We start from the raw sequence: 25,800 nt of genomic DNA, 5'->3' as shown, positions 1-25,800 counted from the left end.
GCAGTAACATATGCTAAAAAAATAAATAAATCTGAAAACATGACAGTTACCCTTTAAATATTTGGCACTCGCCATGTACTATACTATTTTGGCACAATTAGTGGCAAAAATGTGGTGCATTGTGTTTAGTAAATATCTGTCTCTAATATAGATAACGCCGTCATTTTACTGGATAGGACAGTAAGATAGCGGCCAGCTGGCAGCCCCTCATACAATCAGCCCCAGATCTGTGACCCTGTGGAATGGCTGTGGTTTGGCGTTATAAGGTGGTATGAAGGGAAGGTATGAGGACTGTTACTTCCTCTCTGGGTAAGATGTGGAATGTGCTTCATCTCTGTGCAAACACTGGAGAAGAAATATCTTGTGTCTCTCATTTTATTCGGGTTGGAAAGTGTCTCACTAGCAAAATAAGACGTTCTATAAATAATGGTGTCCTGCCAACTCAAGCAATACACATGACTAGGCTGAACCTTACAAATGTGGATGGCCGACGTCATGGGGAAAGATGTCAGTTTTCCTGCAGGTCACTGTACGGTGCAAGGTGCTGAAAATAATCAAGCACATCATTCGTGGATGGGCCAAGGTCACTGTGGTTATACACATGAACGGCTGTGGATTAATATTTAAAGGGGTCTCCATGTAATATTTACAGACATCTGCAGCGTTTATGTCCCTTTATGTAAATCATTAAATCATCATAGCCTTTACCCTTATATTAGAAGACTCTCCGGTAAATTGACGTCTTTGAGGCGACCTCTGCTTCATTAAAACATTTATTCCAGAGTATAGAAAAGTGGCAATTAACCCGGGGCCTCCCCTATCCAGTCCCTTAATAATATAAAAATGTAATGTGTGGCAGGAGAGGAGATGATGAAGCTTTCTGTTACAGTGCTCTCCCTATCACAGCTGAGGGTGAATGTCCTTTCTGCTACAGATCTCTCCCTATCACAGCTCAGGGGGCATGTCCTTTCTGCTACAGTTCTCTCCCTATCACAGCTCAGGGGCATGTCCTTTCTGTTACAGTGCTCTCCCTATCACAGCTGAGGGCGAATGTCCTTTCTGCTACAGATCTCTCCCTATCACAGCTCAGGGGGCATGTCCTTTCTCTGGGGATGTGCCCCTTCTGCTGCCTCTCTCTCCCTGTAACTGTCACAGCCTCTAACAAAAGATACAACTGAAGGATGGAACTGAGCATGTGCGTCCACCACAGCGATGTTACTGAGGCGGACAGAGAAATATGGAAAATAACAAATAGCAGGTGGCACTATACAGAATACAGATACATTTTATCGAATAGCACAGTTGCTATACTGAATTTGTAACTACATGTAATTACAAAAGTATTCCAATCCTGGGGCTGGTTTAAAAAATGTATATATTTTGCAGTACAACCCCTTTAAGGTGCATAGCTAGGGTATGGAACCTGGTACGATTGCCTAAGGAGGGTGCCTTTGCCACAAAAGAACACACCAGTATTATAAATGGCGCATGGTAGGTGTTACGGAGAAATCAGGCAAATACTTTTGACAACAATGGCACAGATTTACTAATGTGTCTGCGCCCAGAATCTGTGTAAGGCTAGTTTCACACCTCTGGAGCCAATTCCAGCAGTCTGTTCCGCGGTTTGTGTCCGGCTAATTCTCTGCAATCTCTACTGGAATGCGGCTGGATCTCCGCCGGACCCCATATACTTAATTGGGCCAGTGGACATTCCGTCTGTATCCGGCTGTGCCAGAGGTGTGAAACTAGCCTAAAAAGTGCTGAAAATTTGGTGCAATTTCATGCAAATAGGGCTTCTACACCTTTTTTTAACTTGCTTGATAAGTGGGTGGGGCTTAGCGGTGAAGGGGTGTGGTGTAAGATGTAATAAGATTAAAAGGCTGTCTTTGCAAAAGGCAAGGGCCGCTCTTCATTCTGGCTCAAAGAGTTTTGTCCGAAGTGGGGCATCCCTTCTATGACACCCAAATGCCTCATTAGCACATAAGACAACCCGTTCATTTTTCTGACTCGCTTAACAAGGGGGTGGGGCTTAGTGGGAAAGGGGTGTGGTCTGATATGTGACAAGATTACAAGGCTGTCCTTGAAACAGCAAGAGCCGCTCTTCATCTCTTCATTCTGCCTCAAAGAGTTTGGTCCCAAGGGGGGTATCCCCTCTATGCCATCCGAATGCCTTATTATTAGCACATAAGACAACCACTTAGGCCTCTTTCACACGGGCGTCATGTTTTTTGCCCGGATAAGAGGCGGGTGCGTTGCGGGAAAATGCGCGATTTTTCTGCGCGAGTGCAAAACATTGTCATGCGTTTTGCACTCGCGTGAGAAAAATCGCGCATGTTTGGTACCCAGACCCGAACTGCGTGGGATTGATGTTCTGAAGATTGTATTATTTTCCCTTATAACATGGTTATAAGGGAAAATAATAGCATTCTGACTACAGAATGCTTTGTATAATAGTGCTGGAAGGGTTAAAAATAATAAAAAAGTTAACTCACCTTCTCCTCTTGTTCGCGCAGATGCCACTCTGTTCTTTAGCTGTGGACTGAATGACCTGAGGTGACGTCAGATCACATGCTCCAATCACATGGTCCATCACCATGGTGATGGAGCATGTGATCTGACGTCATCAAAGGTCCTTTAGCCCACAGATAAAGAACAGACCGGCATCTGCGCTAACAAGAGGAGAAGGTGAGTTAACTTTTTTATTATTTTTAACCCCTCCAGCACTATTATACAAAGCATTCTGTATTCAGAATGCTATTATTTTCCCTTATAACCATGTTATAAGGGAAAATAATACAGTGAATAGACTGTCACCTAGAACCCATGCGTGAAAATCGCACCGCATCCGCACTTGCTTGCGGATGCATGCGATTTTCACGCAACCCCATTCATTTCTATAGGGCCTGCGTTACGTGAAAAACGCACAAAGAGGAGCATGCTGCGATTTTCACGCAACGCACAAGTGATGCGTGAAAATCACCGCTCGTGTGCACAGTCTCATAGAAATGAATGGGTCAGGATTCAGTGCGGGTGCAATGCGTTCACCGCACGCATCGCACCCGCACGGAAAACTCGCCCGTGTGAAAGGGGCCTAAGAGGAATATTGATTTGTTTTATTATTTCACCCTATTGGGAGTTTATTATTTATTTTAAGTAAATGGCTGTACAGCCCCTTTAAGGCCCCTTTCACACGGGCGAGTTTTCCGTGCGGGTGCGATGCGTGCGGTGAACGCATTGCACCCGCACTGAATCCTGACCCATTCATTTCTATGAGACTGTGCACACGAGCGGTGATTTTCACGCATCACTTGTGCGTTGCGTGAAAATCGCAGCATGCTCCTCTTTGTGCGTTTTTCACGTAACGCAGGCCCTATAGAAATGAATGGGGTTGCGTGAAAATCGCATGCATCCGCAAGCAAGTGCGGATGCGGTGCGATTTTCACGCATGGGTTCTAGGTGACAGTCTATTCACTGTATTATTTTCCCTTATAACATGGTTATAAGGGAAAATAATAGCATTCTGAATACAGAATGCTTTGTATAATAGTGCTGGAGGGGTTAAAAATAATAAAAAAGTTAACTCACCTTCTCCTCTTGTTAGCGCAGATGCCGGTCTGTTCTTTATCTGTGGGCTAAAGGACCTTTGATGACGTCAGATCACATGCTCCATCACCATGGTGATGGACCATGTGATTGGAGCATGTGATCTGACGTCACCTCAGGTCATTCAGTCCACAGCTAAAGAACAGAGTGGCATCTGCGCGAACAAGAGGAGAAGGTGAGTTAACTTTTTTATTATTTTTAACCCTTCCAGCACTATTATACAAAGCATTCTGTAGTCAGAATGCTATTATTTTCCCTTATAACCATGTTATAAGGGAAAATAATACAATCTTCAGAACATCAATCCCACGCAGTTCGGGTCTGGGTACCAAACATGCGCGATTTTTCTCACGCGAGTGCAAAACGCATGACAATGTTTTGCACTCGCGCAGAAAAATCGCGCATTTTCCCGCAACGCACCCGCCTCTTATCCGGGCAAAAAACATGACGCCCGTGTGAAAGAGGCCTTAGGCTGGGTTCACATCACCGTGTCATTTTCCATATTCTGATCCATTAGAAGAACAGACTCAAAGTCAATAGTGCAGTGCTCACCTGTGTGTGACTTTGTATGTAATCTTGTATTTGGATTCTACCGCAACCGAAATAAAGCATCTATGTTTTATGGGAAGCTGGACTCCACCACTATTTTCTCAATTAGAAGAACAGACAACAAAAAAAAAACGGATCCTGTATTTCAGGCATCCGTTTGGACTTTTTTTTCTGTCTAAAAAATTGGCTAAATGGCTAAAACAGATCCAAAATGTGCATAATGGATGCTCAGGATCTGTTTTTTTACAGGATCCGTTTTTATTTCTGCTCTGACAGATCAGAAAAACGGAAAATGAAATGGTCATGTGAACCCAGCCTTACTGATCCTCTGCTGAAGCGTTCCAATGCCTCACGGTCTTGCGTTGGTCTCTTTTTCTCACTCCCTCTCAGCGAGCAGGAAACGCGGGCTCAGCCAATCACTGGCCATCAGCTGTGTCTCCTATGTTTCGCTGCAGCACCTCTGCAGGAAAAACAAAGAATTACAGCGTGCTGATGACACTTCCTCCTATAGCCACTCATGCTACCTTTTATTCATTTTTAAGACTCTGACCTGGCTGCTGGCCATGGATATACTGCAGACTATACTTGCCCAGATACTTGATATGTTTGCTAATGTCATTGAAATACATTGCTCTGAATTGTTTGAAGGGATTGGCCACTTTCTAGCTACTCTTGATCAACATGTTTGTAAGATGACTATATGGCACTTGCTAACATAGGGGAGATTTATCGAACTGAAGTAAAGTAGAACTGGCTTAGTTGTCCATAGCAACCAATCAGATTCCACCTTTTTAAGGAGCTGTAAAAAAATGAAAGGAGAAATCTGATTGGTTTCTATGGGCAACTAAGCCAGTTCTACTTTTCACCAGTTTAATAAATCTCCCCCATAGTCTGCTTAGATTTTCGGCACCATTTTCTATATTTTATAAGGTGTTCTCCATTGTTGGCTAAGTCTTTTGTGCTGTACACGCAGAGGTCCTGTCCATAAAATGGCTGCTGATGGAGGGTCATGTGACCAGACACCTGACTCAGTCTCCTCCATTCAAATACACTGCACCTGCACTAAACTCTCTATATTGCCAGTGCAGGCGGCAGATGTGATGGATTAGAGTGGAGAAGGCCGACTGGTGTGTCTGGAGTTATCTTTGCCTGGTCACATGACCCTCCATCAGCGGCCATCTTATGGACTGGTCTTCTGTCTGGCAGCACAAGGGGATGTGATTTATGAAATAAAGCAAACGGTAAAGAAAATCAACAAAGGCTATATTAGTAAGTGCCATATCATCATCTTACATACGCATTGGTCAAAGGTAGCCAGAAAGTCTCTGAAATATGATGTTGTCTGCAAGACCTGAATACAGTTCTGATCGGAGATCACTCTTTTGGGTCCACTCCTTATCCAGAACAATAAAGACTACTTTATAGACATAAAAGGTCCCTTTATACATTGTTTATCTGATCTTCACATGTGATTTGTGCTGATCTCCATAATTACAGTGCAGGGACTGTATATTCATGACACTGATGCTTTGCAGGCGTTGCTTCATGAAGCAGGGTGGAGTACTGTTTACAGGCAGACCACAGCACGAATCTGACAAAACAGGTAGGAAGCTGGTGTCCATGATACTCCATGGCAGGACCAGTATAGGTCAAGCGCCCAGCCCTTTTCTGGAGACACGTACTAGAAATGTAGGACGTTTCTGTTTTCTTTTTTTCTGACCTTTTTATTCTAGATTCTAAGGCCTCATGCACACGACTGTTCAGTTTTTTGCGGTCTGCAAACTGTGGATCCGCAAAAAACGGAAGCCGCCCGTGTGCCTTCTGCAATTTGCGGAACAGAACGGGTGGCCCATTGTAGAAATGCCTATTCTTGTCCACAAAACGAACAAGAATAGAACATGTTATATTTTTTGGGACGGGGCCACGGAACGGAGTGCTGTCCGCATCGTTTGCGGCCCCATTGAAGTGAATGGGCCCGCACCCGAGCCGCAAAAACTGCAGCTCAGATGTGGACCAGAACTACGGTCGTGTGCATGAGGCCTAAGGCAGTCTTTTTTGTATTGGCAGTTACACTTTTTCAAAGCAGAGAGGATTTCCGGGGGCAAACATAGACATGAGAAGGCCTCATAGCAAAGAATAAAGTCTACCACCAAGCACAATGGGGGTCATTTATCAAAGGTTGACTTTTTACGTGTTTGATAGCTCCTGCTGTGCCGGACAAAGCGCCTTCATGATGAGGCGGATATTCTGGGGCCAAAAAGAACTATTAGTCCATATGCAAAAGAGCAGTTAAGTGCAATAAGGATGGTCCCAAGCCACTCTGTGCACCCTTGCTAATTTTGTTTTTTCTGCCAGACCTTCTCTCTGCTTCTTGATTGACAAAGCCAGGAGAGATGACTATGCAGGAACTTGGCCCTGTCAATCAAAAAGAAGAAGGGGCTGGCAGAGGAAAGTAGAGGAGCAAAGATGCACAGAGTGGCTTGGGCCCCCTTCAGTGCACTTAACTACTGATATGCTTCTGGATACAAAAGTGGTTTCACTCCAGAACGAAGCTACAGATCCTGTTCCAAATTTGCCATTAGGCCCCAGGAATTTTATGTTAAAGGGGTTGTCCAGGCTACAGATAGGATAGATCATCAATATCCAATCAGCACCCATTAACTATCATCTGACATTCAACTGATCTATCCTGAGGATAAGACATCAATATCTATAGCCCGGACAACTCTTTTATTTAAACCTCTGGGTGTTGTAGATTTTACCCTAAGATTGGCATTAAGATTACAATTTCAATTTGAATAATTTTAAAATAAAATAATGCAATCTGTGGAGTAGCCTGAAGCCCTAGGCCCCAGTGTGAAATCCATAACAGGGCCGCTACCTACCATGGACTTCTCTTGTAACAAAGGGCCTCTGAGCCCCCTCATTGACCTGGGCCCATGTGCACCTCTTTCCCCCTATAGCTGCACCCTTGAATGTAATTAAACATTGCTGTATCTTTGGCTGCAATCTACTGTATAGGGGATTGCTTCTTCAGGAGGCTTTCCAGTAAACACCAGTCATTCAGATAAGTAATGAAGGTGTGAGCGGCGGGGGTCTGGGTCACCGATGAGGAGACTAAGTAATCTATTGCTCCCATCCATACAATACACACAGTGTAATAAACTGTGGGGTTAGATCTGCTCTCTAGACCAGTAAAGACATTTTTGCAAACATCCTCCATGAAGAGCACTTATCTGAAGCTTGAGTAATCATGCATTAGAAAGGTGCCAAATGCTGGGCCTCTTCTCCAGTCACAAGACAAACTGGTTCTGCCAGACAACAAGCAGGTAGTCCTTCTACAGCCGCCTGACAAGGAGGAAAGAGGAGTCAGTCGTGTGTGGGATTCAACATCATACACAGCCTGCCCAGGTAAAGAACTCAATGAAGATTTGTTTTATATATATATATATATATATATATATATATATCTCAGCCATATATGTATAGCAAGGTCAGGCTATAGAGAATGCATGTTTTATGGAATTGGGGTTTCATCTATGTTTGTACTTTCTTCCTCCACCCTATACATTAATGATATTTCATCTTATTCTACACTCATCTCACATAGGAATAATTAAGGGGGTACATCCTCTATAGACAGTAGGGGCTCACACTCTGTAATGTGTATATGAAGTGGTAGAAGCCAGACAGGTGCACTTGTATGACTGTACATTCGGGACATCCAGGCGTGTCCCAATTCTGCTACATTATGTAACCACTACCAGTTTTGCTGCAGAAAATTGGGACAATTAATCATTTTATCCACTCCCCCGTAGGAAGGCATTGAGGTGACATAGTGGAGCAGCACCCCAGCATTGTTGAGTGTTCTCAATAGTAGTTTAGTTTTTAAAATATTTTATTATGAGGTCGTACAAATGTCAGTATCAAAGAAAATCAAGGTACATAGAAGTGCTTGTGCACTAAGGTACATAGTAAACTGACATATACATAGACATGGAACAATGTTACTCTCAATAGTAGTTTGAGCAAAGTGTATGTTATAATATATAGATAATAGGAAGCGCGGTATCGGTGCCCTATTCCTGCTGCACTTAGGAGGTGAGTGGTCTCTATGTCACTTGCACACTTGAAAGTAAAGTATTGTAGGTGTTGGCAGCATATAAAATAGAAACTCAAACAACCTGTGTACATGTAGCACACCTTATCCCTGAAAGGCGTTGTCCCAGGGCTGCAGCCTTCTAGTTGTGTCGCACAGAATGAGCACCGTCAGACATGTATTGTGTCCGTACAGAAAAATCTGCGTCACAATAACAAAACTGTACCCAAAAATATCAAAAAAGACAAGGCAGTGTGACTTTCCATTGGAAATGACAAGAATCTTGATGTGACATTGTAGTTGTGGCCATAGTTGCTTCGAGGATACTGGATAGTAAGTAAGGTATTAAGGTGAAGGCTGGAGATATAGGTAGAAAAATGTAGATGTTTTTAACCACGTATAACACATTATTAGTAATAGATCCATATAGATTATTATGAGCAGACTGATAATTTTGGCACCCTGTACACAGCAGTAAAACTGGCAGCGGAAGCTCCTGAGATATCTCAGGTGGCCTGCTGTATATTTCAGACAGTTTTGATTCTGTGTATTTTGGCTGTACGGCCTGTGTTTAATTGCACACCTTCACCAGTACCATGTTCTTATGTGTTTTGGCAGGCTGTCAGAACATGTTGGGAGTTGCAGTTTTGCCACCAGTACATGTGAACATATGCCAAATGAATGAGTCAGGCTCTGCCTATATCTGAGATGTAGGCAACACTGAATGCTTGCATGCTGTGGGTTTAGGTGTGTTCCTGAAGGAATGGGCTTGATGTTTACAGAGCAATGTAGGTGGAAACCTCCATTTTACATTCCTTTCCCTAATTACATTGTTAGAAAACTCTCTCCTATTGTTTGAGCATGGACTTCTAGGTTGGCGGGAGGGGGATCCTGGGTGGCAGGCAGCAGGTTCTGCTTGATGCTGAGAGTGCAAGGTCCAACTCTCTGCTGATAGAGCCATGCCAGACCTGTATGCTGATACTCCCGTTCTATAGGCTATGTTCTGGCGTTTTCTGCTGCGTAATCCACATTCAAATTAGCACTATCAGCTTCCCATTGAGTTCTATGTAAAGAATCTAATGTTTTTTCAGGAGCTGATTTGAAAACCGCTTCAGAAGTGGCATGTCACTTCTTTCAGATGTGACGGTGGTTTTTCATAGAAAACAATAGAAAAGGTAAAAAATATATTGATGAGTGGATGAGTAGAAGGTGTATCTGGAGAGTATTTGGGGCATTTTGCTACAAAAGATTAGTCTTCTGCGGTTAATTCAATTACTGATCTGCCACTGGTTTTTCTGTTGCGATTATGCTATGTTATCCATATTGTTATCTCCATATTGTTATCTCATTCGCTAGCTATGACTCAAATACAAAAGTATATGCCTTCGACTAAGCATAGCATGCTGAGAGTTGTACACTCACCTAAAGAATTATTAGGAACACCATACTAATACGGTGTTGGACCCCCTTTTGCCTTCAGAACTGCCTCAATTCTACGTGGCATTGATTCAACAAGGTGCTGATAGCATTCTTTAGAAATGTTGGCCCATATTGATAGGATAGCATCTTGCAGTTGATGGAGATTTGAGGGATGCACATCCAGGGCACGAAGCTCCTGTTCCACCACATCCCAAAGATGCTCTATTGGGTTAGATCTGGTGACTGTGGGGGCCATTTTAGTACAGTGAACTCATTGTCATGTTCAAGAAACCATTTTTCCAGTCTTCAACAGTCCAATTTTGGTGAGCTCGTGCAAATTGTAGCCTCTTTTTCCTATTTGTAGTGGAGATGAGTGGTACCCGGTGGGGTCTTCTGCTGTTGTAGCCCATCCGCCTCAAGGTTGTGCGTGTTGTGCCTTCACAAATGCTTTGCTGCATACCTCGGTTCTAACGAGTGGTTATTTCAGTCAACGTTGCTCTTCTATCAGCTTGAATCAGTCGGCCCATTCTCCTCTGACCTCTAGCATCAACTAGGCATTTTCGACCATAGGACTGCCGCATACTGGATGTTTTTCCCTTTTCACACCATTCTTTGTAAACCCTAGAAATGGTTGTGCGTGAAAATCCCAGTAACTGAGCAGATTGTGAAATACTCAGACCGGCCCGTCTGGCACCAACAACCATGCCACGCTCAAAATTGCTTAAATCACCTTTCTTTCCCATTCTGACATTCAGTTTGGAGTTCAGGAGATTGTCTTGACCAGGACCACAACCCTACATGCATTGAAGCAACTGCCATGTGATTGGTTGACTAGATAATCGAATTAATGAGAAATAGAACAGGTGTTCCTAATAATTCTTTAGGTGAGTGTAGTCTCTTAACAGTTGGACAGCCACTGGTTGGTGACTGTTCTTAGGGAATGTTAAAAAGTGGGGTGCCAAAGGTCCTGGCAGTTGGCACACAGAGCAAACCTGTGCCGGCAGTGCCTGTATTGCGGCCCACTAACAGCGGAACGGCAATATACGCACACTGGCTGTGTGTGCACTGTATCACAGTATTCATATATACGGGTCTGCAATCTGGAAGATACTGAGCGGAAGGCCACAGAAGCACTACGGAGTGGTTTAGCTGCAAATCGGTCCGTGGCTCCGCACTGCAAAAAAATTGAGTATACTCAATTTTTTTTTGGTGCGGATGGATCACAGACCCATTCAAGTTGAGTGGGTCTGCATCCATCAGTGCGGGCCACACGGACGGTGCCTGTGCATTTGGGGACTGCAGTTTGCGGTCCCCAATGTGCGGCACGGGCGCCACATGTTCGTGTGCATCAACCGTTAAGGTATTTTCTCTACCTATGGAAAAGCAACTGCACATGATTCAACCTCATTCACTAGTTTATTGGTTGGGCAGTGTTATTTGGGCGTTATATGGTAGTGTTATTTGGAGACTATATTCTACATCAGGGATCACCATGCACACTTACTTGGCTGTTCTTGTAACTCCCATAGAAGTGAAGGGGGGATTCTGGGAGTTGTAGTTTCTGAACAGCTTGAGTGCCAAGTTGTGCGGTATGCCAAGGTAAATACAGTTCTGGTTACTCACAGTTATGTCGTCCCTGGGCAGGCTCGCATAAGTGAAAAGGAGAATGGCACAAGGATTCTCTGGGGCACACTCTGGTACAAGGGACACAGGCCAGATGGTGGTTCGAGGTGCCCTTGATGGGTCTGTATTGATGTGCCTATGGCAAGGTCCCTTGTAGTCGTGACGCCAGTACTTTTTGTATGGAGGTACAACCATTTACTGTAGTGTTAATGGAGGAACTTGAGACTGAGACAGGAAGGATGAAATCCAGGATGTATTAAGTTACTGCTCAGACTAGGCTTATAAAATATGAAAGTCTTACACTGGTCAGAACTCCGGCCTTATTCTAACCTTGGTTGAAGGTGCTTTTCTAAATCCTTGAACTTCTATTCCAATGCTGTTCTGACAGTTGGCCTAACTGTCCTCAGAGTTTGAACTGGAGGTGTGGGTGCCTTATGCTGTCTCCTATACCTGGTACAAAGGTGCCTAGTAAGCCCTCAAGTGCTAATCCTTTGTCTTGAATAAAACGTGATAATTCCTTAGATACTTGGCTGAATGCAGCTTGGACATTGGTCACCCCGGAGGAGTGATCTATAGTAGTGGATTGCTCACCTCTACGTAGAATAGTTGCAGGCCTTAACCCTGGGCTATGGAGCCGTCAGGGACAGAGCAGAGAGGCTGTGAATAAGCCTCCCTCCAGCTATACAGCTACATTGCTGCTGCTTTCTGACTAAGCTCATGAGTGAACTGGACTGAACTCTCAACTGGATTGACCTGAGCTGATTTGCCTAACTTAAGTCTGAGCTAAGCTTTATATACACTGACACTGACCCGTCTTGTGGGGAAACCAGTGTAGTGCACCCTGACTAGGCCTGTGTAAAGGATCTTTGCATGTAAAATCACATTGTGACATGGAGAATATGACGAGATGAAGTACAAAATGCAGGCATATCACATGATATTGATAAAAACACGTTTGCAGTGCCCACGGTCACGTAGTGGGACACTGCAGTTGCGGATCCCTGTTCTACACCAAAAAGTGGGATGGAAGTTTTTCCATCACATTATACAATATATACTTTCCATTGGTTATGACCACCCTACAATCCATCAGTGGTGAAAAAACCTTTGATCTCTCTAGTGGCCAGGACCGTGGGAGCGTGCATAGGCACGCATGCGCAGCAGCTCCCATCTCGGCCACTTTGTATCTGCGCTCTAGCGGTGGCCATAATGCTAAAGTAAGACAACCCCTTTAATAGACATTAAGTCTGGTCATGGTATTCACTCGTAAGCTTCTTCACACTGACAAAACTACTTTTAGCTCTGGTGGTTCTGTCTCTTTGTTCTAGTAGACATATATCTGTAAAGAATAAATCCTTGATTTATTCTTTACAGATATACCATGACCTGGATAAATGACAACCTTCACAGACATAGTAGACATATATGACTGACTTACAACAGCTCCTTTAAGAGTCGACCAACAGCAGAATCATAACTTAAGGCTCCTTGGCCCCATGGAAAATCAGTAACCAGCTGCCTAATTATCTTGCACACATTTATAGTATTGGTCCCCTTGTAAAATCCATGGCTCAAGTGCGACTCTCCACCCGAACTCCACCCCTGACATGCAATATATATATTAGGGACTTTGATGCAACCAAACAGACTCCACTTTTACTTTTTCAGAGCTCCTTTTTAAAATGTAAGGTGGATCCTGATTACCTGCTATGGGCAACTAAGGCTACTTTCACACTAGCGTTTTTACTGGATCCGGCAGGGTTCAGCAAAAACACTTCCATTACTGATAATACAACCATCTGCATCCGTTATGACCGAATCCGGTTGTATTATCTTTAACATACCCAAGACGGATCCGTCATGAACTCCATTGAAAGTCAATGGAGGACGGATCCGTTTTTCTATTGTGTCAGAAAAAAATGATCCGTCCCAATTGACTTGCATTGGGGGTCATACTGGACCTGTCTTGCTCCACATCCCAGGACGAAAAGTGAACTACAATATGTTGGGGTTTGCTCTCCGGTATGAGAACGCAACTAAACGGAACGGAATGCCGTTTGGAGCACTCCATTCTGTTCAGTTCAGTTTTGTCCCCATTGACAATGAATGGGGATAAAACTGAAGCGTTTTTTTTCTGGTATTGAGACCCTATGACGGGAATCAATACTGGAAAACTATAATGCTAGTGTGAAAGTAGCCTAAGCAAGTTTCCTTTTATACCAGTTTTGATAACTCTTCCCCAATTAGTCTTTAAATACAGACCACAGGGTGAAAAGCAGCCATCTTGTGGCTGGGAGGATGTTGGGTGAGCCCGCTGTACTGGCAGCAGATCCTCGTTTTACCCTGTCCTGCTATGCACGGTTGCTTTTCTTCAATAAGATTGTATCTGGTTTTACTTTTACTTTAGTAGCAAATAAATAAGAGAAATGCTGTTTACTGAAAGTACTGCCTTTTAGAAAGCCTTCAGCCTTTATTCCCCCTCTTCCAAGAATTGGCCGATTCTCGACCTGCAGCATTTTTGGCAGTCTACATCATCTTTTAGTTTCAGCTTTGTAGCTGAGCAGGTGAACATCCTCCATGTGCCTTGCCTGTTCCTGAAAACTGGTTCAGCTTCTATTTTACTGTAAATATAAAAATATCCCAATTACTGTAAATTTACACTTCACTACAGTACACTACACCGCAACTTACCGTCATTGCCCCAGAAATGCCAAGCATCTTCTTTAAAGAGGTTCCTCCCTTTGGACAAACCCTACCAACAAGAAGCCAATCACAAAGTGTCTCCCCTGGTGAGACCTCCCCCAATCTGCTTTCATCTGTGAGGAAACCTGGCAGTAAGTGTTCCGTTTTCATGCAGCGCCACCACAGGAGAAATCATGCATTACACATTGCCCATTTAGATGCATGATCAAGTGATGAGGTTCTTGAACAGGGGACCCCTTTCTTTTAACTCAGAATTCCCTAAAAAGGTTCATGACAAAGCATGTTCTAGCAAAGCTTTTAAGAAATTCATTGCACTCTAGAAAGCTCATCAGACCTGCTGGAGAGCACCAGGGCTATAAAATTGCTTGCAATAAGTATATCATACATTTAGGTGACGATGCATCACAGCAGTGGCATTGCAAGAAAAAAAAAATCATAGGACATTTTACTAATTTTTTTGGTGATTTATAAAGAGTTTTATTTCTGAAAAATTAAGTGCGACTATCAGCACGATTTTGCATACTGGACCAAGCATAGTGCCTGGCAGGGCTCTCAGTTTTCAGTGCAACAAGGGTTTGCCATAGCTTTTTGGCGCACCCAAGCTCCGCCACTGTAGTACCTACCTTCCTTGTTTAATAGACAGGCAGGGGCAGATTGGTCATAGACCTTACAGGGAAATTTCCTGGTGGGCCGATGACCAGGGAGCCGCCTGGGCCCTCCTCAAGGCTGACCAGTAGAAGTTTCTGGAGATGTATTTTGTGCTGCTGGCAGTATTTTGTGATGGACTGTGGTGTTTGGCTCTGTTGGGGTGGTATAATGTGCCACAATATAGTATAGCTGGCCCTGCCTTCCATCAATTTTGACCCGACTGCAAAACGGGGCCACTTTTAGCATTTTTTCCAGGACCTTTAAGTTCTTTAAGTTCCCAGTCCGCCGCTGTTGACAGGGCTCTAATGGATGAAGAAAAAGGGGGTAGTCACAAGCCTATCTCTGGCCACAGCTCCTGGGCCGGACAATCCAATATTACATACATATGAGGGCATATCTTGATGATAGGAGTGTGTTGGAAGGGAACCAGATGCTGAAGGCCCTGTTCCCCTCCTAACAATCTATTTCTGACTCTTGGGTATTTCTGACTCTCGGGGATTAGAAATCCAAGAGTGCAACGCCCTGATAGTAGGCTGTGTGTAGGGCTTGTATTCACTTGTATAGAATTGTGTCTGACTAATGGACACCTATGGACACATTTAGCAGGTCAGTCGAGAGCTTTCCTAACCTTACATGCTAAACATGTGGCGAAGACGCTATGTGAGTGCAACCTTATGTATGCGGCCTGCTGCCTCTCCATATGTTCTGTCTCATGCAGTGTTTGCTCTTGTTTCTAGGGAATTGTTTCTGTAGTGATCTCCTTCACCGTTGTGGAGTCTATTCATATCATTCAAGAACAGCAAGCTGCAATGTCCAATAAATACTTTCCTCTAAGGCGCTTCTGAGAAAGATTTATGTAGAATATGACTTCATTTTGCATTGCAGTAACTTGTTTAAAGGGGTTGTCTTTGTTACATTTCTATCTCCTGTTGTTCCTTTCCTGGTCACCATCTGATCGGATGATCCCTTCTGAGAGCTCCTGTTGTCAGATCTTATTGGTGGGCAAAAGCAACGTAAATGCTTAGCAGCAGAGCACTGCAGAACTTACAGGGGTTCTGCAGTGCAAAGATATTGATTCATACATATCAGATCGGCAGGGGTCCAACTTTGAAGAGGTAGCGGCTCTCATGCGAGCTTTGCTCTGGCTTCATCGCCTTTTCAGTGGCGACAGAGTGTGCAGTGATCAGGAGCGGGTTCGCTGACGCCACTTTTAGTGCAGTGACCGGGTCAGGTGGATAATATATCCTGCATTTGTCGTTACGCCAATTGCAGCATGCACAGGGTACTATCCAAGGGCCCTTACAAGGTGTTATAACGCACGTCCCAGATTAGGAATGCCAGAGTGCTGTAATGGCCTGTAATGTCTCTATAATTTTGTGGTAGTTGTGTCACAGTGTCTCCTACCTGGGTACGGCTGGACTCCTGGCTCACTTGCAATAAATTTAAGTGTAGTGATAGTAGGAGTAATAGAGGAACTTTGCAGAAGAAATTATGTCCAGACCTTTAGATGAAGTTCAAACATTTCTTTACTTGAAATAACTTGCATCCAAACAGTATACATCTTTGGTCTCTTGGTCCCAGCAGGTTTTGGCAATCATTGGCAGGAATGAGTACTTCTGCTTTGAATGTGGAGCTTGCAGGATAAAACGTCTGCTTGGTATCTCTGTAAGGCTACTTTCACACTGGCGTTCGGTGCGGATCTGTCTTTTATCTGCACAGACGGATCCGCACCGGTAATGCAAACGCCTGTATCCGTTCAGAATGGATACGTTTGCATTATTCTTTTTAAAAAGAAAAAAAGTCCAAGTCAAAACAGATCCGTCCTGACTTACATTGAAAGTCAATGGGGGGACGTTTTTTTGCAGCCACATGGAAGTGAATGGTTCCGGATACGGGACGCAAAAAAAAACATAATGGACAGGGACAAAAATACGTTTGTGTCCATGAGCCCTTAGACCGCTTTCACACAGTATTTGGTCAGTACCTACATCTGTATTCATAAGCCAAAATTTTGGAGATAAACCTACAGAGAAAAGTGTTTTAGACCTACTCCTGGTTTTGTCCATTTAAATGTCTTAGGCCTCATGCACATACACGATTTTTAGTCTGCAAAAAATAAAAATCTGCAAAAATGGATACCTACACTGAAACGTGTAGGGAATATCTGGGGGGAAAAAACTGTTGTGTGCATGGCCCCATAGAATTAAAGGGAACCTGTCACCATCAAAATGCAGAACAATCTGCAGGTGACATATTAAAGAGTAGTTTGATATCGTTTCCATGGTTACGACCACCCTTCAATCCAGCAGCGGAGGCCGTGCTTGTACACTACAGAAAAAAGCACCAACCTATGTGAGCTTCCACGGTTCTGGCCACAAGAGAAGCCAGCACTTTTTCCTATAGTCAGGCCACCGCTGATGGATTGCAGAGTGGTCATAACCATTGAAATGGAAGAATGAATCTAGTCAGCAAAGGAAGCAAGATGGACAATCACAATACATTAGGAAGTGGCTTGTATTAATCTTATCTACATGATAAATGCCACTTGGCGAAGTGACACAACCCCTTTAATAACTTCTGTTATAATGTGATTTTAGGTGAAATCCTCTTTAGATTTTTTTATAAATTGAATTTTCATTTTGTCCACAGAACAAAGGAAGAGATATTCAAATGTCATCATGGCTGATGTGTCACAGTACCAAGTGAATGTAAGTGTGAATCGCCAAGGACGTATGCGCAGAGTTCTTCCACAGACAGTAGTCATACACTGCATTGTTCACACTGCACAGCATGAGCTGTCACAAACGGCAGAAAGACTCCTTGGTATTACAGAGCCTGTCAGCTGAATGCCACTTCTGACACAAGCGGCACATATCTGACATGAAACCAGATATTATCAACAAACAACAAATTCTTCTTAATGTGCAGGTTTGAGGACCTGTCACCACTCCTGACATGTCTGTTTTAATAGCTTCATGCATTCCCCATGTAATAACCATTCTGGAGCATCTATTCTTATCCCTCTATCTTGTGCCATTCCATTATTATTCCTACTAGAAGTTATGAATATTTGCTAGCAGTCTGCAGTAAGGGTACAGAGGGGAGGTAACCAGTTGGGGGGGTACCTGCACAGTCTGAAAATGGCAGCACTGATTAGATAGTGGGGAATGCATGTAGCTATTAAAACAGGCATGTCAGGAGAGGTGACAGCTCCTCTTTAAGGTTACTAAAAATAGAAAAACAAATGCACTTTTTTTGGTCATGATGTACTGCGCGTGTGATCTATACACTATAGGATCCAGGCTTGTGATCTCAGACTACAGCTACATGCACACGACCGTATGTGTTTTGTGGTCCGCAAATTGCGGATCCGCAAAAAAAAAACGGATGGCATACTATTTTTTTTTTTGCGGATCCGCTTTTTTTTGCGGATCCATTGTAATAATGCCTATCCTTGTCCACAAACTAGAAAAATATAGGACATGCACTATTTTTTTGCGGCGCAACGGAACGGACATACTGATGCGGACCAATTGAAATGAATGGGTCCGCATCCTGTCCGCCAAAAAAACGGATCGGACACAGAAACAAAATATGGTCGTGTGCATTAGACTTACCACTGATTTTAAGAATGAAAGGTTTTGGTAAAAAGCTAAACCCCTTTGGCACCGCTCAGAGATTTCTGTGATTGGAATCTGTCACCACATGAAGAGATATTTATTTGTACGATAATGTTTTATCTCGTTTCCAGTAATAGAAATCTCTAAACAGTGCCAAAGGGGTTTCAGTCTTTTACTACAAAGCCCTTTCATGCTGTCAGTCAACCTGCTTGTGTAAACTTCCCCACCCACTTTTTTAGACCTGGCGTATTTCGGGTTAGTAAGTGACCCCCTAAATGCTCAACATAAGGCCCATGTTCACATGACAAAATACATGTTGGAAAAATGCAATGTGTATTTGCCGCGGAATCCCTAGCGGACATCCAAGGCTGACCCTTGAATTTCTGCAGCAGATTTGTAGTTCGTCCTGAGCTGGCCACGGATTCCATGTCCCGTCAAGCCCCTGGCTCACTGCAGCCACATGGAGACGCTACAGCTGGGCCTCCTCCCTCATTGCTTTGACCAGGATGTTTTCTTTTTACATAAGTGCAGACTGTGAACTTTCATCATGTACAACATTACATAAACATTTGGAAGACGTCTCCATGTGGGTCAGGTGTGAGGTTTATGTGGTAGGTGAGCATGACGTCAAGGACAACTATAGCCTTCAGGGCGGTCCCTAAGAAACCTTTTTTTTTTCTTTTTGCCTCACCCAGTTAATATTTTTTTCAAATCAGCAATGCAAATATAAAATGAGTAATTTTATGTTGCAAAAAAACAACAGCAATACAGATATGCGAGTATCAGTCATTGTGTAATGCTTGGCACACCCGCTAATCGCTTCATCATAGCGTAACACTAAATCCCTGACCATGCGCTGTGCAAGCATTATTCTAATCTAGTTATAGCTAATAGGCAAGATGGACTTTACTGCACCTATAAAGAAAATCCTGACAACACATGTTACATCTGAGTCTTCATTTTAGCAGAAAATCGCAAGATTAATTTGTGATTAGTTCAGATTTACGTTCATCTTCCAGTGTCAATGTTGGGTTCAGTTGAGATTGTCTGAAAGCCACTAACTTGGAGAAAGTTCCCAGTATTGTAATATAGAATATAAACTTTTACCACAGATTACCACAGAATTGCTTATTAATACATATGTAACTATTATACAGTATGCTTATTCCTATTGCCAAAACTATATTCCACAGAATCAGCAAAACGAATGTGAAATGGCCTCTCAATATTTTAATACAAACCCCATGTGTGTAATGTGTATGGAAACTACTCTCAGTCCTATTGAATTTTTATTTCTAGCAGCCATATGACTAGAACATATTTCTCTCCCCTCTCCAAGCAGGAAGTCACAGCATAGGGTAATCTCATGGCAACACCTTCAGGGCTGATGCACACAAATCTTTTCTTTCCGTTTCTTTTGGGCCTGTATGCGGAAGTATTCATTTCAATGGGGTTGGAAAAAAAATGGAAATGCATCTTTGTGCATTCTGTGTCAGTATGTCCGCATCGCTGTTCCGCAAAAAATAGAACATGTCCTATTATTGTCCGCATTACGGTCAAGGATGGGACTGTTCTGTTAGGGGCCAGTTGGTCTGTTCCACAAAATGTGAAATGCACACGACTGGTATCCATATTTTGCGGACTATAAACATCTAATGTTCGTGTGCATGTCTTTTCAGCATTTGGTGACCTTCACAATCGATGAAGAGGATGATGTCCACACAGTGGAAGATGCGATTCGGAAACTTAACCTAATGGATAACAAAGGCAGAATATGGATCCAGGAGATGGTTCTGCAAGTCAACAGTTCTACTGTTAAACTTCTAGATGTGGAATCCAAGGTGAATTATTCTGTGTTTGATTGTATTAGTTGAGTCAATTCACCTTCGAGTTTCCCTTTTTACTTTATGTGATCCTTGGCCCCTATACCCTCTTCCCTCTGATCTTTTCCATTCTACTCCATAGATGTCCATTCTCAGTTTTCTCAGGTCAGTGGTGTAAGTTTCTGGGACCCAATTCAAAATCATGGCTACATCCATCACATGCCATTTAAAATATTGGTGTTCACTTTCAGGGCTCCCTAAAGCACTAGAAACTGGGTGATCCTGCTACCATTGAACCCCTATATCTCCACCATTGCTCTGTGGTCATGAAGCTCTTATGTGGATTCAAATTACCATCCACATTAATATGTCTAGGCTTGAATAGAAAGACACATACTGTGTTTGTTTTGATTTGGGTTTGAGCTGGATCCACCTTCCCTCAGGTGTACTGGGTTTCATTGTTAGTGAGGATATTTATCCCCCCCCCCCCCCCAGTGGCCTGTGCGGGTTATAGTTCTTTCCTGGGAGCTCTTGATCTGTGGTGGATCGTCTGCTCCTGCTCTGTTCAAGATAAGTCCTCTCCTTCATTTCCCTTTGTGTGTTTATCTAGGCCTCTAGGGAGACGCTTGCTTCCTCCTGGTTTGAAGAAGCAGGTTGCCTCTTCCCTTTTCCCTGCTTAGGGTTTGCCCAGGGTGTTCAAGTTTAGGCACAAGGGCATGTGCATATTAACCCTAAGGGTATGCACATGGGCACAGCAGTTTATGGAAAGATTTTAGGGATCGCTAGGAGGTAACCCTTTTCTCCCTAGCTTTTGGGCCTAGTTGTTTGTTCTATTTGTTTTCCTGTGTTTGGTTATTTCCCCGGTTACCTACCTATCGTGACAATTGTCATTCAACAAAAACAAAATAATAACAAAAACATCTTAGACAAAAGTCGCAATTTATCACTGGAAACGTCGCAAATATGCTTCAAAAGTCACAAATATTTTTCAAAAGTCGTAAGTGAAGTGTGATCTGGACAAGGGTGGCTTAAATGGCGCATTTCAGTTGTAAAATGTCTCATTTTAGTGCTCTTGGTGTTAAAATGACGCAAATCAAGAGAAATAGGCGGATAATCAAGTTGATATTTCAAAAAGTCACATTTTACATGCGGCCTGCGCCTTTTGATATATGAGGTGAAACAAATAACCACTTTTGATTTGGAACATTAGTATGTTTTTGGCGCAAAATATGCCATTCTTGATAAATGACCCCCTTTATGTGTGAAATGCTGATGTGAACCGACATAAGGTCACCATGAAAACACTGCACCTGGCATATCATCAGAAACTCTCAGTAGTGCAGTTTAAGGGTCCATTCACACGTCCGTGGAATGGGTCCGCATCCGTTCCACAATATCCGGAACAGGTGCGGACCCATTCATTCTCAATGGGGCAGGAATGGATGTAGAGAGCACACTATGTGCTCTCCGCATCCGCATTTCCGGACTGCGCTGCCGATCCTCCGGTCCGCAGCTCCGGAAAAAAAAAATAACATGTCCTATTCTTTTCCACGGACAAGAATAGGCAGTTCTATGGGGGTTCCAGCCGGGTGTATTGCGGATCGCAATACACTACGGAAGTGTGAATGCTTTGTGATTGGTGGTAGTTCGCCTCTCAATCCTGAGAATAAAAATTCTGCTGAGCCCGTTTAGCACTGTGTCCCTTTCTAGTTTTCCTAGCGAAGCAGTGCTCTTAACCACCCTGTCTTGCAGAGAACCTTTGCCGATCCTATCTATGTGGATGGGGCCACGTTGCCAGTTTCTGCATAGCTAGTGGCTGGGGCACCACTGAGTAGGGAAAAACAGTAAAAGGGTCTCAGTGCTAGTCTACGAAGCAGCCCCTTCATTCTCGGGACTGGTGAGGTTTTCCCATAGGTAAACCGCCACCCCCGCCATCAATCATACAGTACATTGACAGCATATCCTGGGAATGTGCTTTCACCTAAAAAGGTGGGAACAGCCCTTTAAAGTCAGGCGATCATATCACAATGTACACAGAAGGGCCTTTCACACTTAAAAATGTTATCAAAGGAAGACCTCCACCTAAAAGATCACCCTGTCTACCGACTGTGGGATGCATATACAATTATACATGTATGTCGAAATCATAGTAATTTCTCTTTGTCTTTATGTGTACAGGAAGAGCTGGAAGTGTTTCCTGTCTCTGCCATCCAACGTTGCGATACTTTTCTCCCAGAAAATCGGCATCGACCTCTGCTGGTGCTAGTATGCCAGGAAAGATACCAACCGAAAGCTGATGTTCACTTCTTTCAGTGTGATGATATTGGGGTAAGGCCTTTGGATTCAGGAAGGTATGTTAAACTGATTACTGTGTAGGCAGGCAGTCTCTCAATAATTTATTTTTACGTTTTCTAGGTGGAGTTGGTTTGTGAAGATATTAATAGTGCTGTGTCCGATTCCAAAACCGGAGATAACTCAAAAAGATCAGCAGTTCTACGGTATTACATCAATGGATTAGATTTAAGCTATATTACCTTAGGGCGTTTCTCAATGCTTTTCTTAGCTGTTTATGAGTCATGTCATGAGATGTATAATGTATTCATACTTTACTGGTCGTAGTTCTCGTTATTTTCGGTGCAGTGCCAAATAGTTGTGGGCTCCAGAAGGGGCAGGCGCAGAGAGCAGAGGGCCACTGTGCAAGAGCTGTATCCGAGCCCTTGTTCTAAAATATCTTATAATAGATCAACCCTTTAAATCAGATTGTCATACTGGGGCCCTGTGAAACTACAAAGGTTAAAAATATGGTATGTCTGTTTCTGGGCTATAAAAGTTAAAAAAAAGTCAAAACTGGTTCCTTTTAACCACTCAAAGGGTGGATCTATGGCATGAATTTGCAATGGGCGCCTCCCCCTAGGGCCTTCTATATAACGCGCGTCTCTTGTGTAGGAATGCTGAGTGGTATGTTGCATCCTAAAATTTATCTTTTTGTGTATCACGGGGCTCCTACCTGGATATGGCTGGACCCCAGGCTTTTTGAGGGATAAAAGAATAACTAGAGTCCAGACCTTGAGATGAAGTTCAATGGCAGCTTTACTTTGCAGAAACGTTCTCCAAAATGGTTTACAGGCTTTGTCTTGGTTCCAGCAGGTTTTAGCATGAAACTGGCAGGCAAACTCCACTCTGCTATATCTGTTTCTCTCTGACTCTGCTGTACTGACGGGCTGGCTGTATATCCCAGCTTCTTCTGTATGCTGCACTTCACTTTATAGTCTGACGCTAGGTTATGCCAGGGAACTTTCCTCCTGGCTCCTGAGGCTTCAAGCTTTTACCTCCATGGCCAGCAGAGCTTAGGGTGCTCTGGCTGGCGTGGGCTTGTCCAGCAGAGACGTGCCCTTGCACACCCTTCTGCTAGCTGGGGGTAAACTAGACTGACTCTAACTGGTCCCCACCCTTCCTGCAGGAAGTAGGACTAGCCCACTTCCCTACAGAAGGGGGTTAGAATGGAATGGTAAGTTCCATTCTGTCTAAGTACAGCTCTGCTGTGTTTGCTGGCACCTGCTAGTGAACCAGGCATATTACATGTTATAAACCGTTACAAACATTAGAAATGCACAGTGTGGAGGAGCTGGAATAAATGCATAAGATGACATGAGATTAGACCAATAAAGACAGTAGAAAGATGCAGAAGTGGTAACACCACTCTGGAGTGTTAAAAATTTGTAAAGCGATGTGGAATATGGTGGCTCTAAATAAATATTATTATTATTATTATTACGTAACATATTTTTTAATGAAATGCTGTTATTGGATTGTTTGATATCAATCTTTAGCTTCTTGTATGCATCTTCCATCTCTTAAGGAACACTCAGGAGAAGATAAGTCAGCAGGAAAGCACAAGTAGCGCCGATTCCTTTGTGCCTAATAGACAATGGAAACAGCCCCAGACACGCTACGCCAGCCCAGCAGAGATCCTGGAGCGCGAATCACAGCGCAGAATTACAAAACCTGCAGACCAACCACTAAACCCTCAAGTCACTATCAATCCAGTTCCACAGTTCCAGGAGTCAAGCAGGTCCTCACAGGTATTTGGATTTATATTGACTGGATATGTCCATACAGATTCTGATATCGTATATAGTTTTCTTTTCTTTTTTTTTTCAACAACATTATGTTTCAATTTATCATCAATGTCAATATCTCTGCTTGCTTTTTATATATCCATAGGATAAAACTGTACTGATCTATCACTCATCACAGCTAATACAGTTATATAAAGTCTAGACAATCTCAGATAAACAGCATGGACTCTGGCCTGATTTTAAAGACGCTGATACATTGTAGAAAATTATCAGGGCAAGAGATTTTTGTAGCTGGTGGGCTTGTCTAGGCCTCTTTCACACTTGCGTTGTCCGGATCCGGCGTGTACTCCACTTGCCGGAATTACACGCCGGATCCGGAAAAACGCAAGTGAACTGAAAGCATTTGAAGACGGATCCGTCTTCAAAATGCTTTCAGTGTTACTATGGCACCCAGGACGCTATTAAAGTCCTGGTTGCCATAGTAGTAGCGGGGAGCGGGGGAGCAGCATACTTACCATCCGTGCGGCTCCCGGGGCGCTCCAGAATGACGTCAGAGCGCCCCATGCGCATGGATGACGTGTCCATGCGATCACGTGATCCATGCGCTTGGGGCGCCCTGACGTCACTCTGGAGCGCCCCGGGAGCCGCACGGATGGTAAGTATGCTGCTCCCCCGCTCCCCACTACACTTTACCATGGCTGCCAGGACTTTAGCGTCCCGGCAGCCATGGTAACCATTGAGAAAAAGCTAAACGTCGTATCCGGCAATGCGCTGAAACGACGTTTAGCTTAAGGCCGGATCCGGATCAATGCCTTTCAATGGGCATTCATTCCGGATCCGGCCTTGCGGCAAGTGTTCTGGATTTTTGGCCGGAGCAAAAAGCGCAGCATGCTGCGCTATTTGCTGCGGCCAAAAAACGTTCCGTTCCGGAACGGAAGACATCCTGATGCATCCTGAAGGACGGACTGTCCATTCAGAATGCATTAGGAAAATCCTGATCAGTATTCTTCCGGCATAGAGCCCCGACGACGGAACTCTATGCCGGAAGACTATAACGCAGGTGTGAAAGAGCCCTAAACTGCATACATTGAAGCATTTTATTTCTGTATGGATTTTCAGCCTTGACATGGAAACAAGAATATTTCCAATCAATGATAGCCAGCAGAGTTGGTGAGAAATTGAAACATATGATTTAAAATATATAACTCAGGTCTGCAGAGTGGTTCCTGCCACATTTTGTTGGTGCAAGCCCAGAGCCAATGTGCAATCAATGCGGCCTTGTCACAAACCATTCAGTTATCCTGACCTGCATAATGTACTGACTGTACCTATACACACAGTACAAGGGCTAGGCTAGTTCACACGGGAAATTTTGCCTTCGGGTTTTCAAGGAGCCAAGGCCAAACTGTACCTCCCTTCGAGCACCAGTTTTATATTTTGAGATCAGCATGAGAAGTAGTAAAATCGCACTGAGATCCTAACTTTTTGGGCCCCATAGCAGAGGTAAGGCCTGCCTCTAGAGTAGACATTCCATTCTTATTGGAATAAGAAAAGAAGGGAGGGGCTAGGGCCAAACTGTACCTCCCCCGAGCAGCAGTTTCAAATTTTGAGGTCAACACTTGAGGAGTAGTAAA

The 25,800-nt window shown here is 43.6% G+C and overlaps 1 protein-coding gene across 1 annotated transcript in view; it reads left to right on the top strand.

Annotated features, from left to right (window-relative positions):
- The window catches only part of EPS8L1 (EPS8 like 1), a 107,751-nt gene that overhangs the window by 55,416 nt on the left and 26,535 nt on the right, over positions 1-25,800 (top strand). The window contains exons 4-8 of the mRNA XM_044281699.1: positions 17,294-17,352; positions 19,944-20,105; positions 22,266-22,415; positions 22,503-22,585; positions 23,947-24,169. Coding sequence (XP_044137634.1) covers positions 17,294-17,352; positions 19,944-20,105; positions 22,266-22,415; positions 22,503-22,585; positions 23,947-24,169 — 677 coding nt within the window. The remainder of the gene's footprint in view (positions 1-17,293; positions 17,353-19,943; positions 20,106-22,265; positions 22,416-22,502; positions 22,586-23,946; positions 24,170-25,800) is intronic.

The sequence above is a fragment of the Bufo gargarizans genome, chromosome 2 (assembly GCF_014858855.1).
Source record: "Bufo gargarizans isolate SCDJY-AF-19 chromosome 2, ASM1485885v1, whole genome shotgun sequence".
Taxonomy (NCBI): domain Eukaryota; kingdom Metazoa; phylum Chordata; class Amphibia; order Anura; family Bufonidae; genus Bufo; species Bufo gargarizans.
Note: the sequence above shows the minus strand (reverse complement) of the source record. Positions and strands in the feature narration are given on the sequence as shown.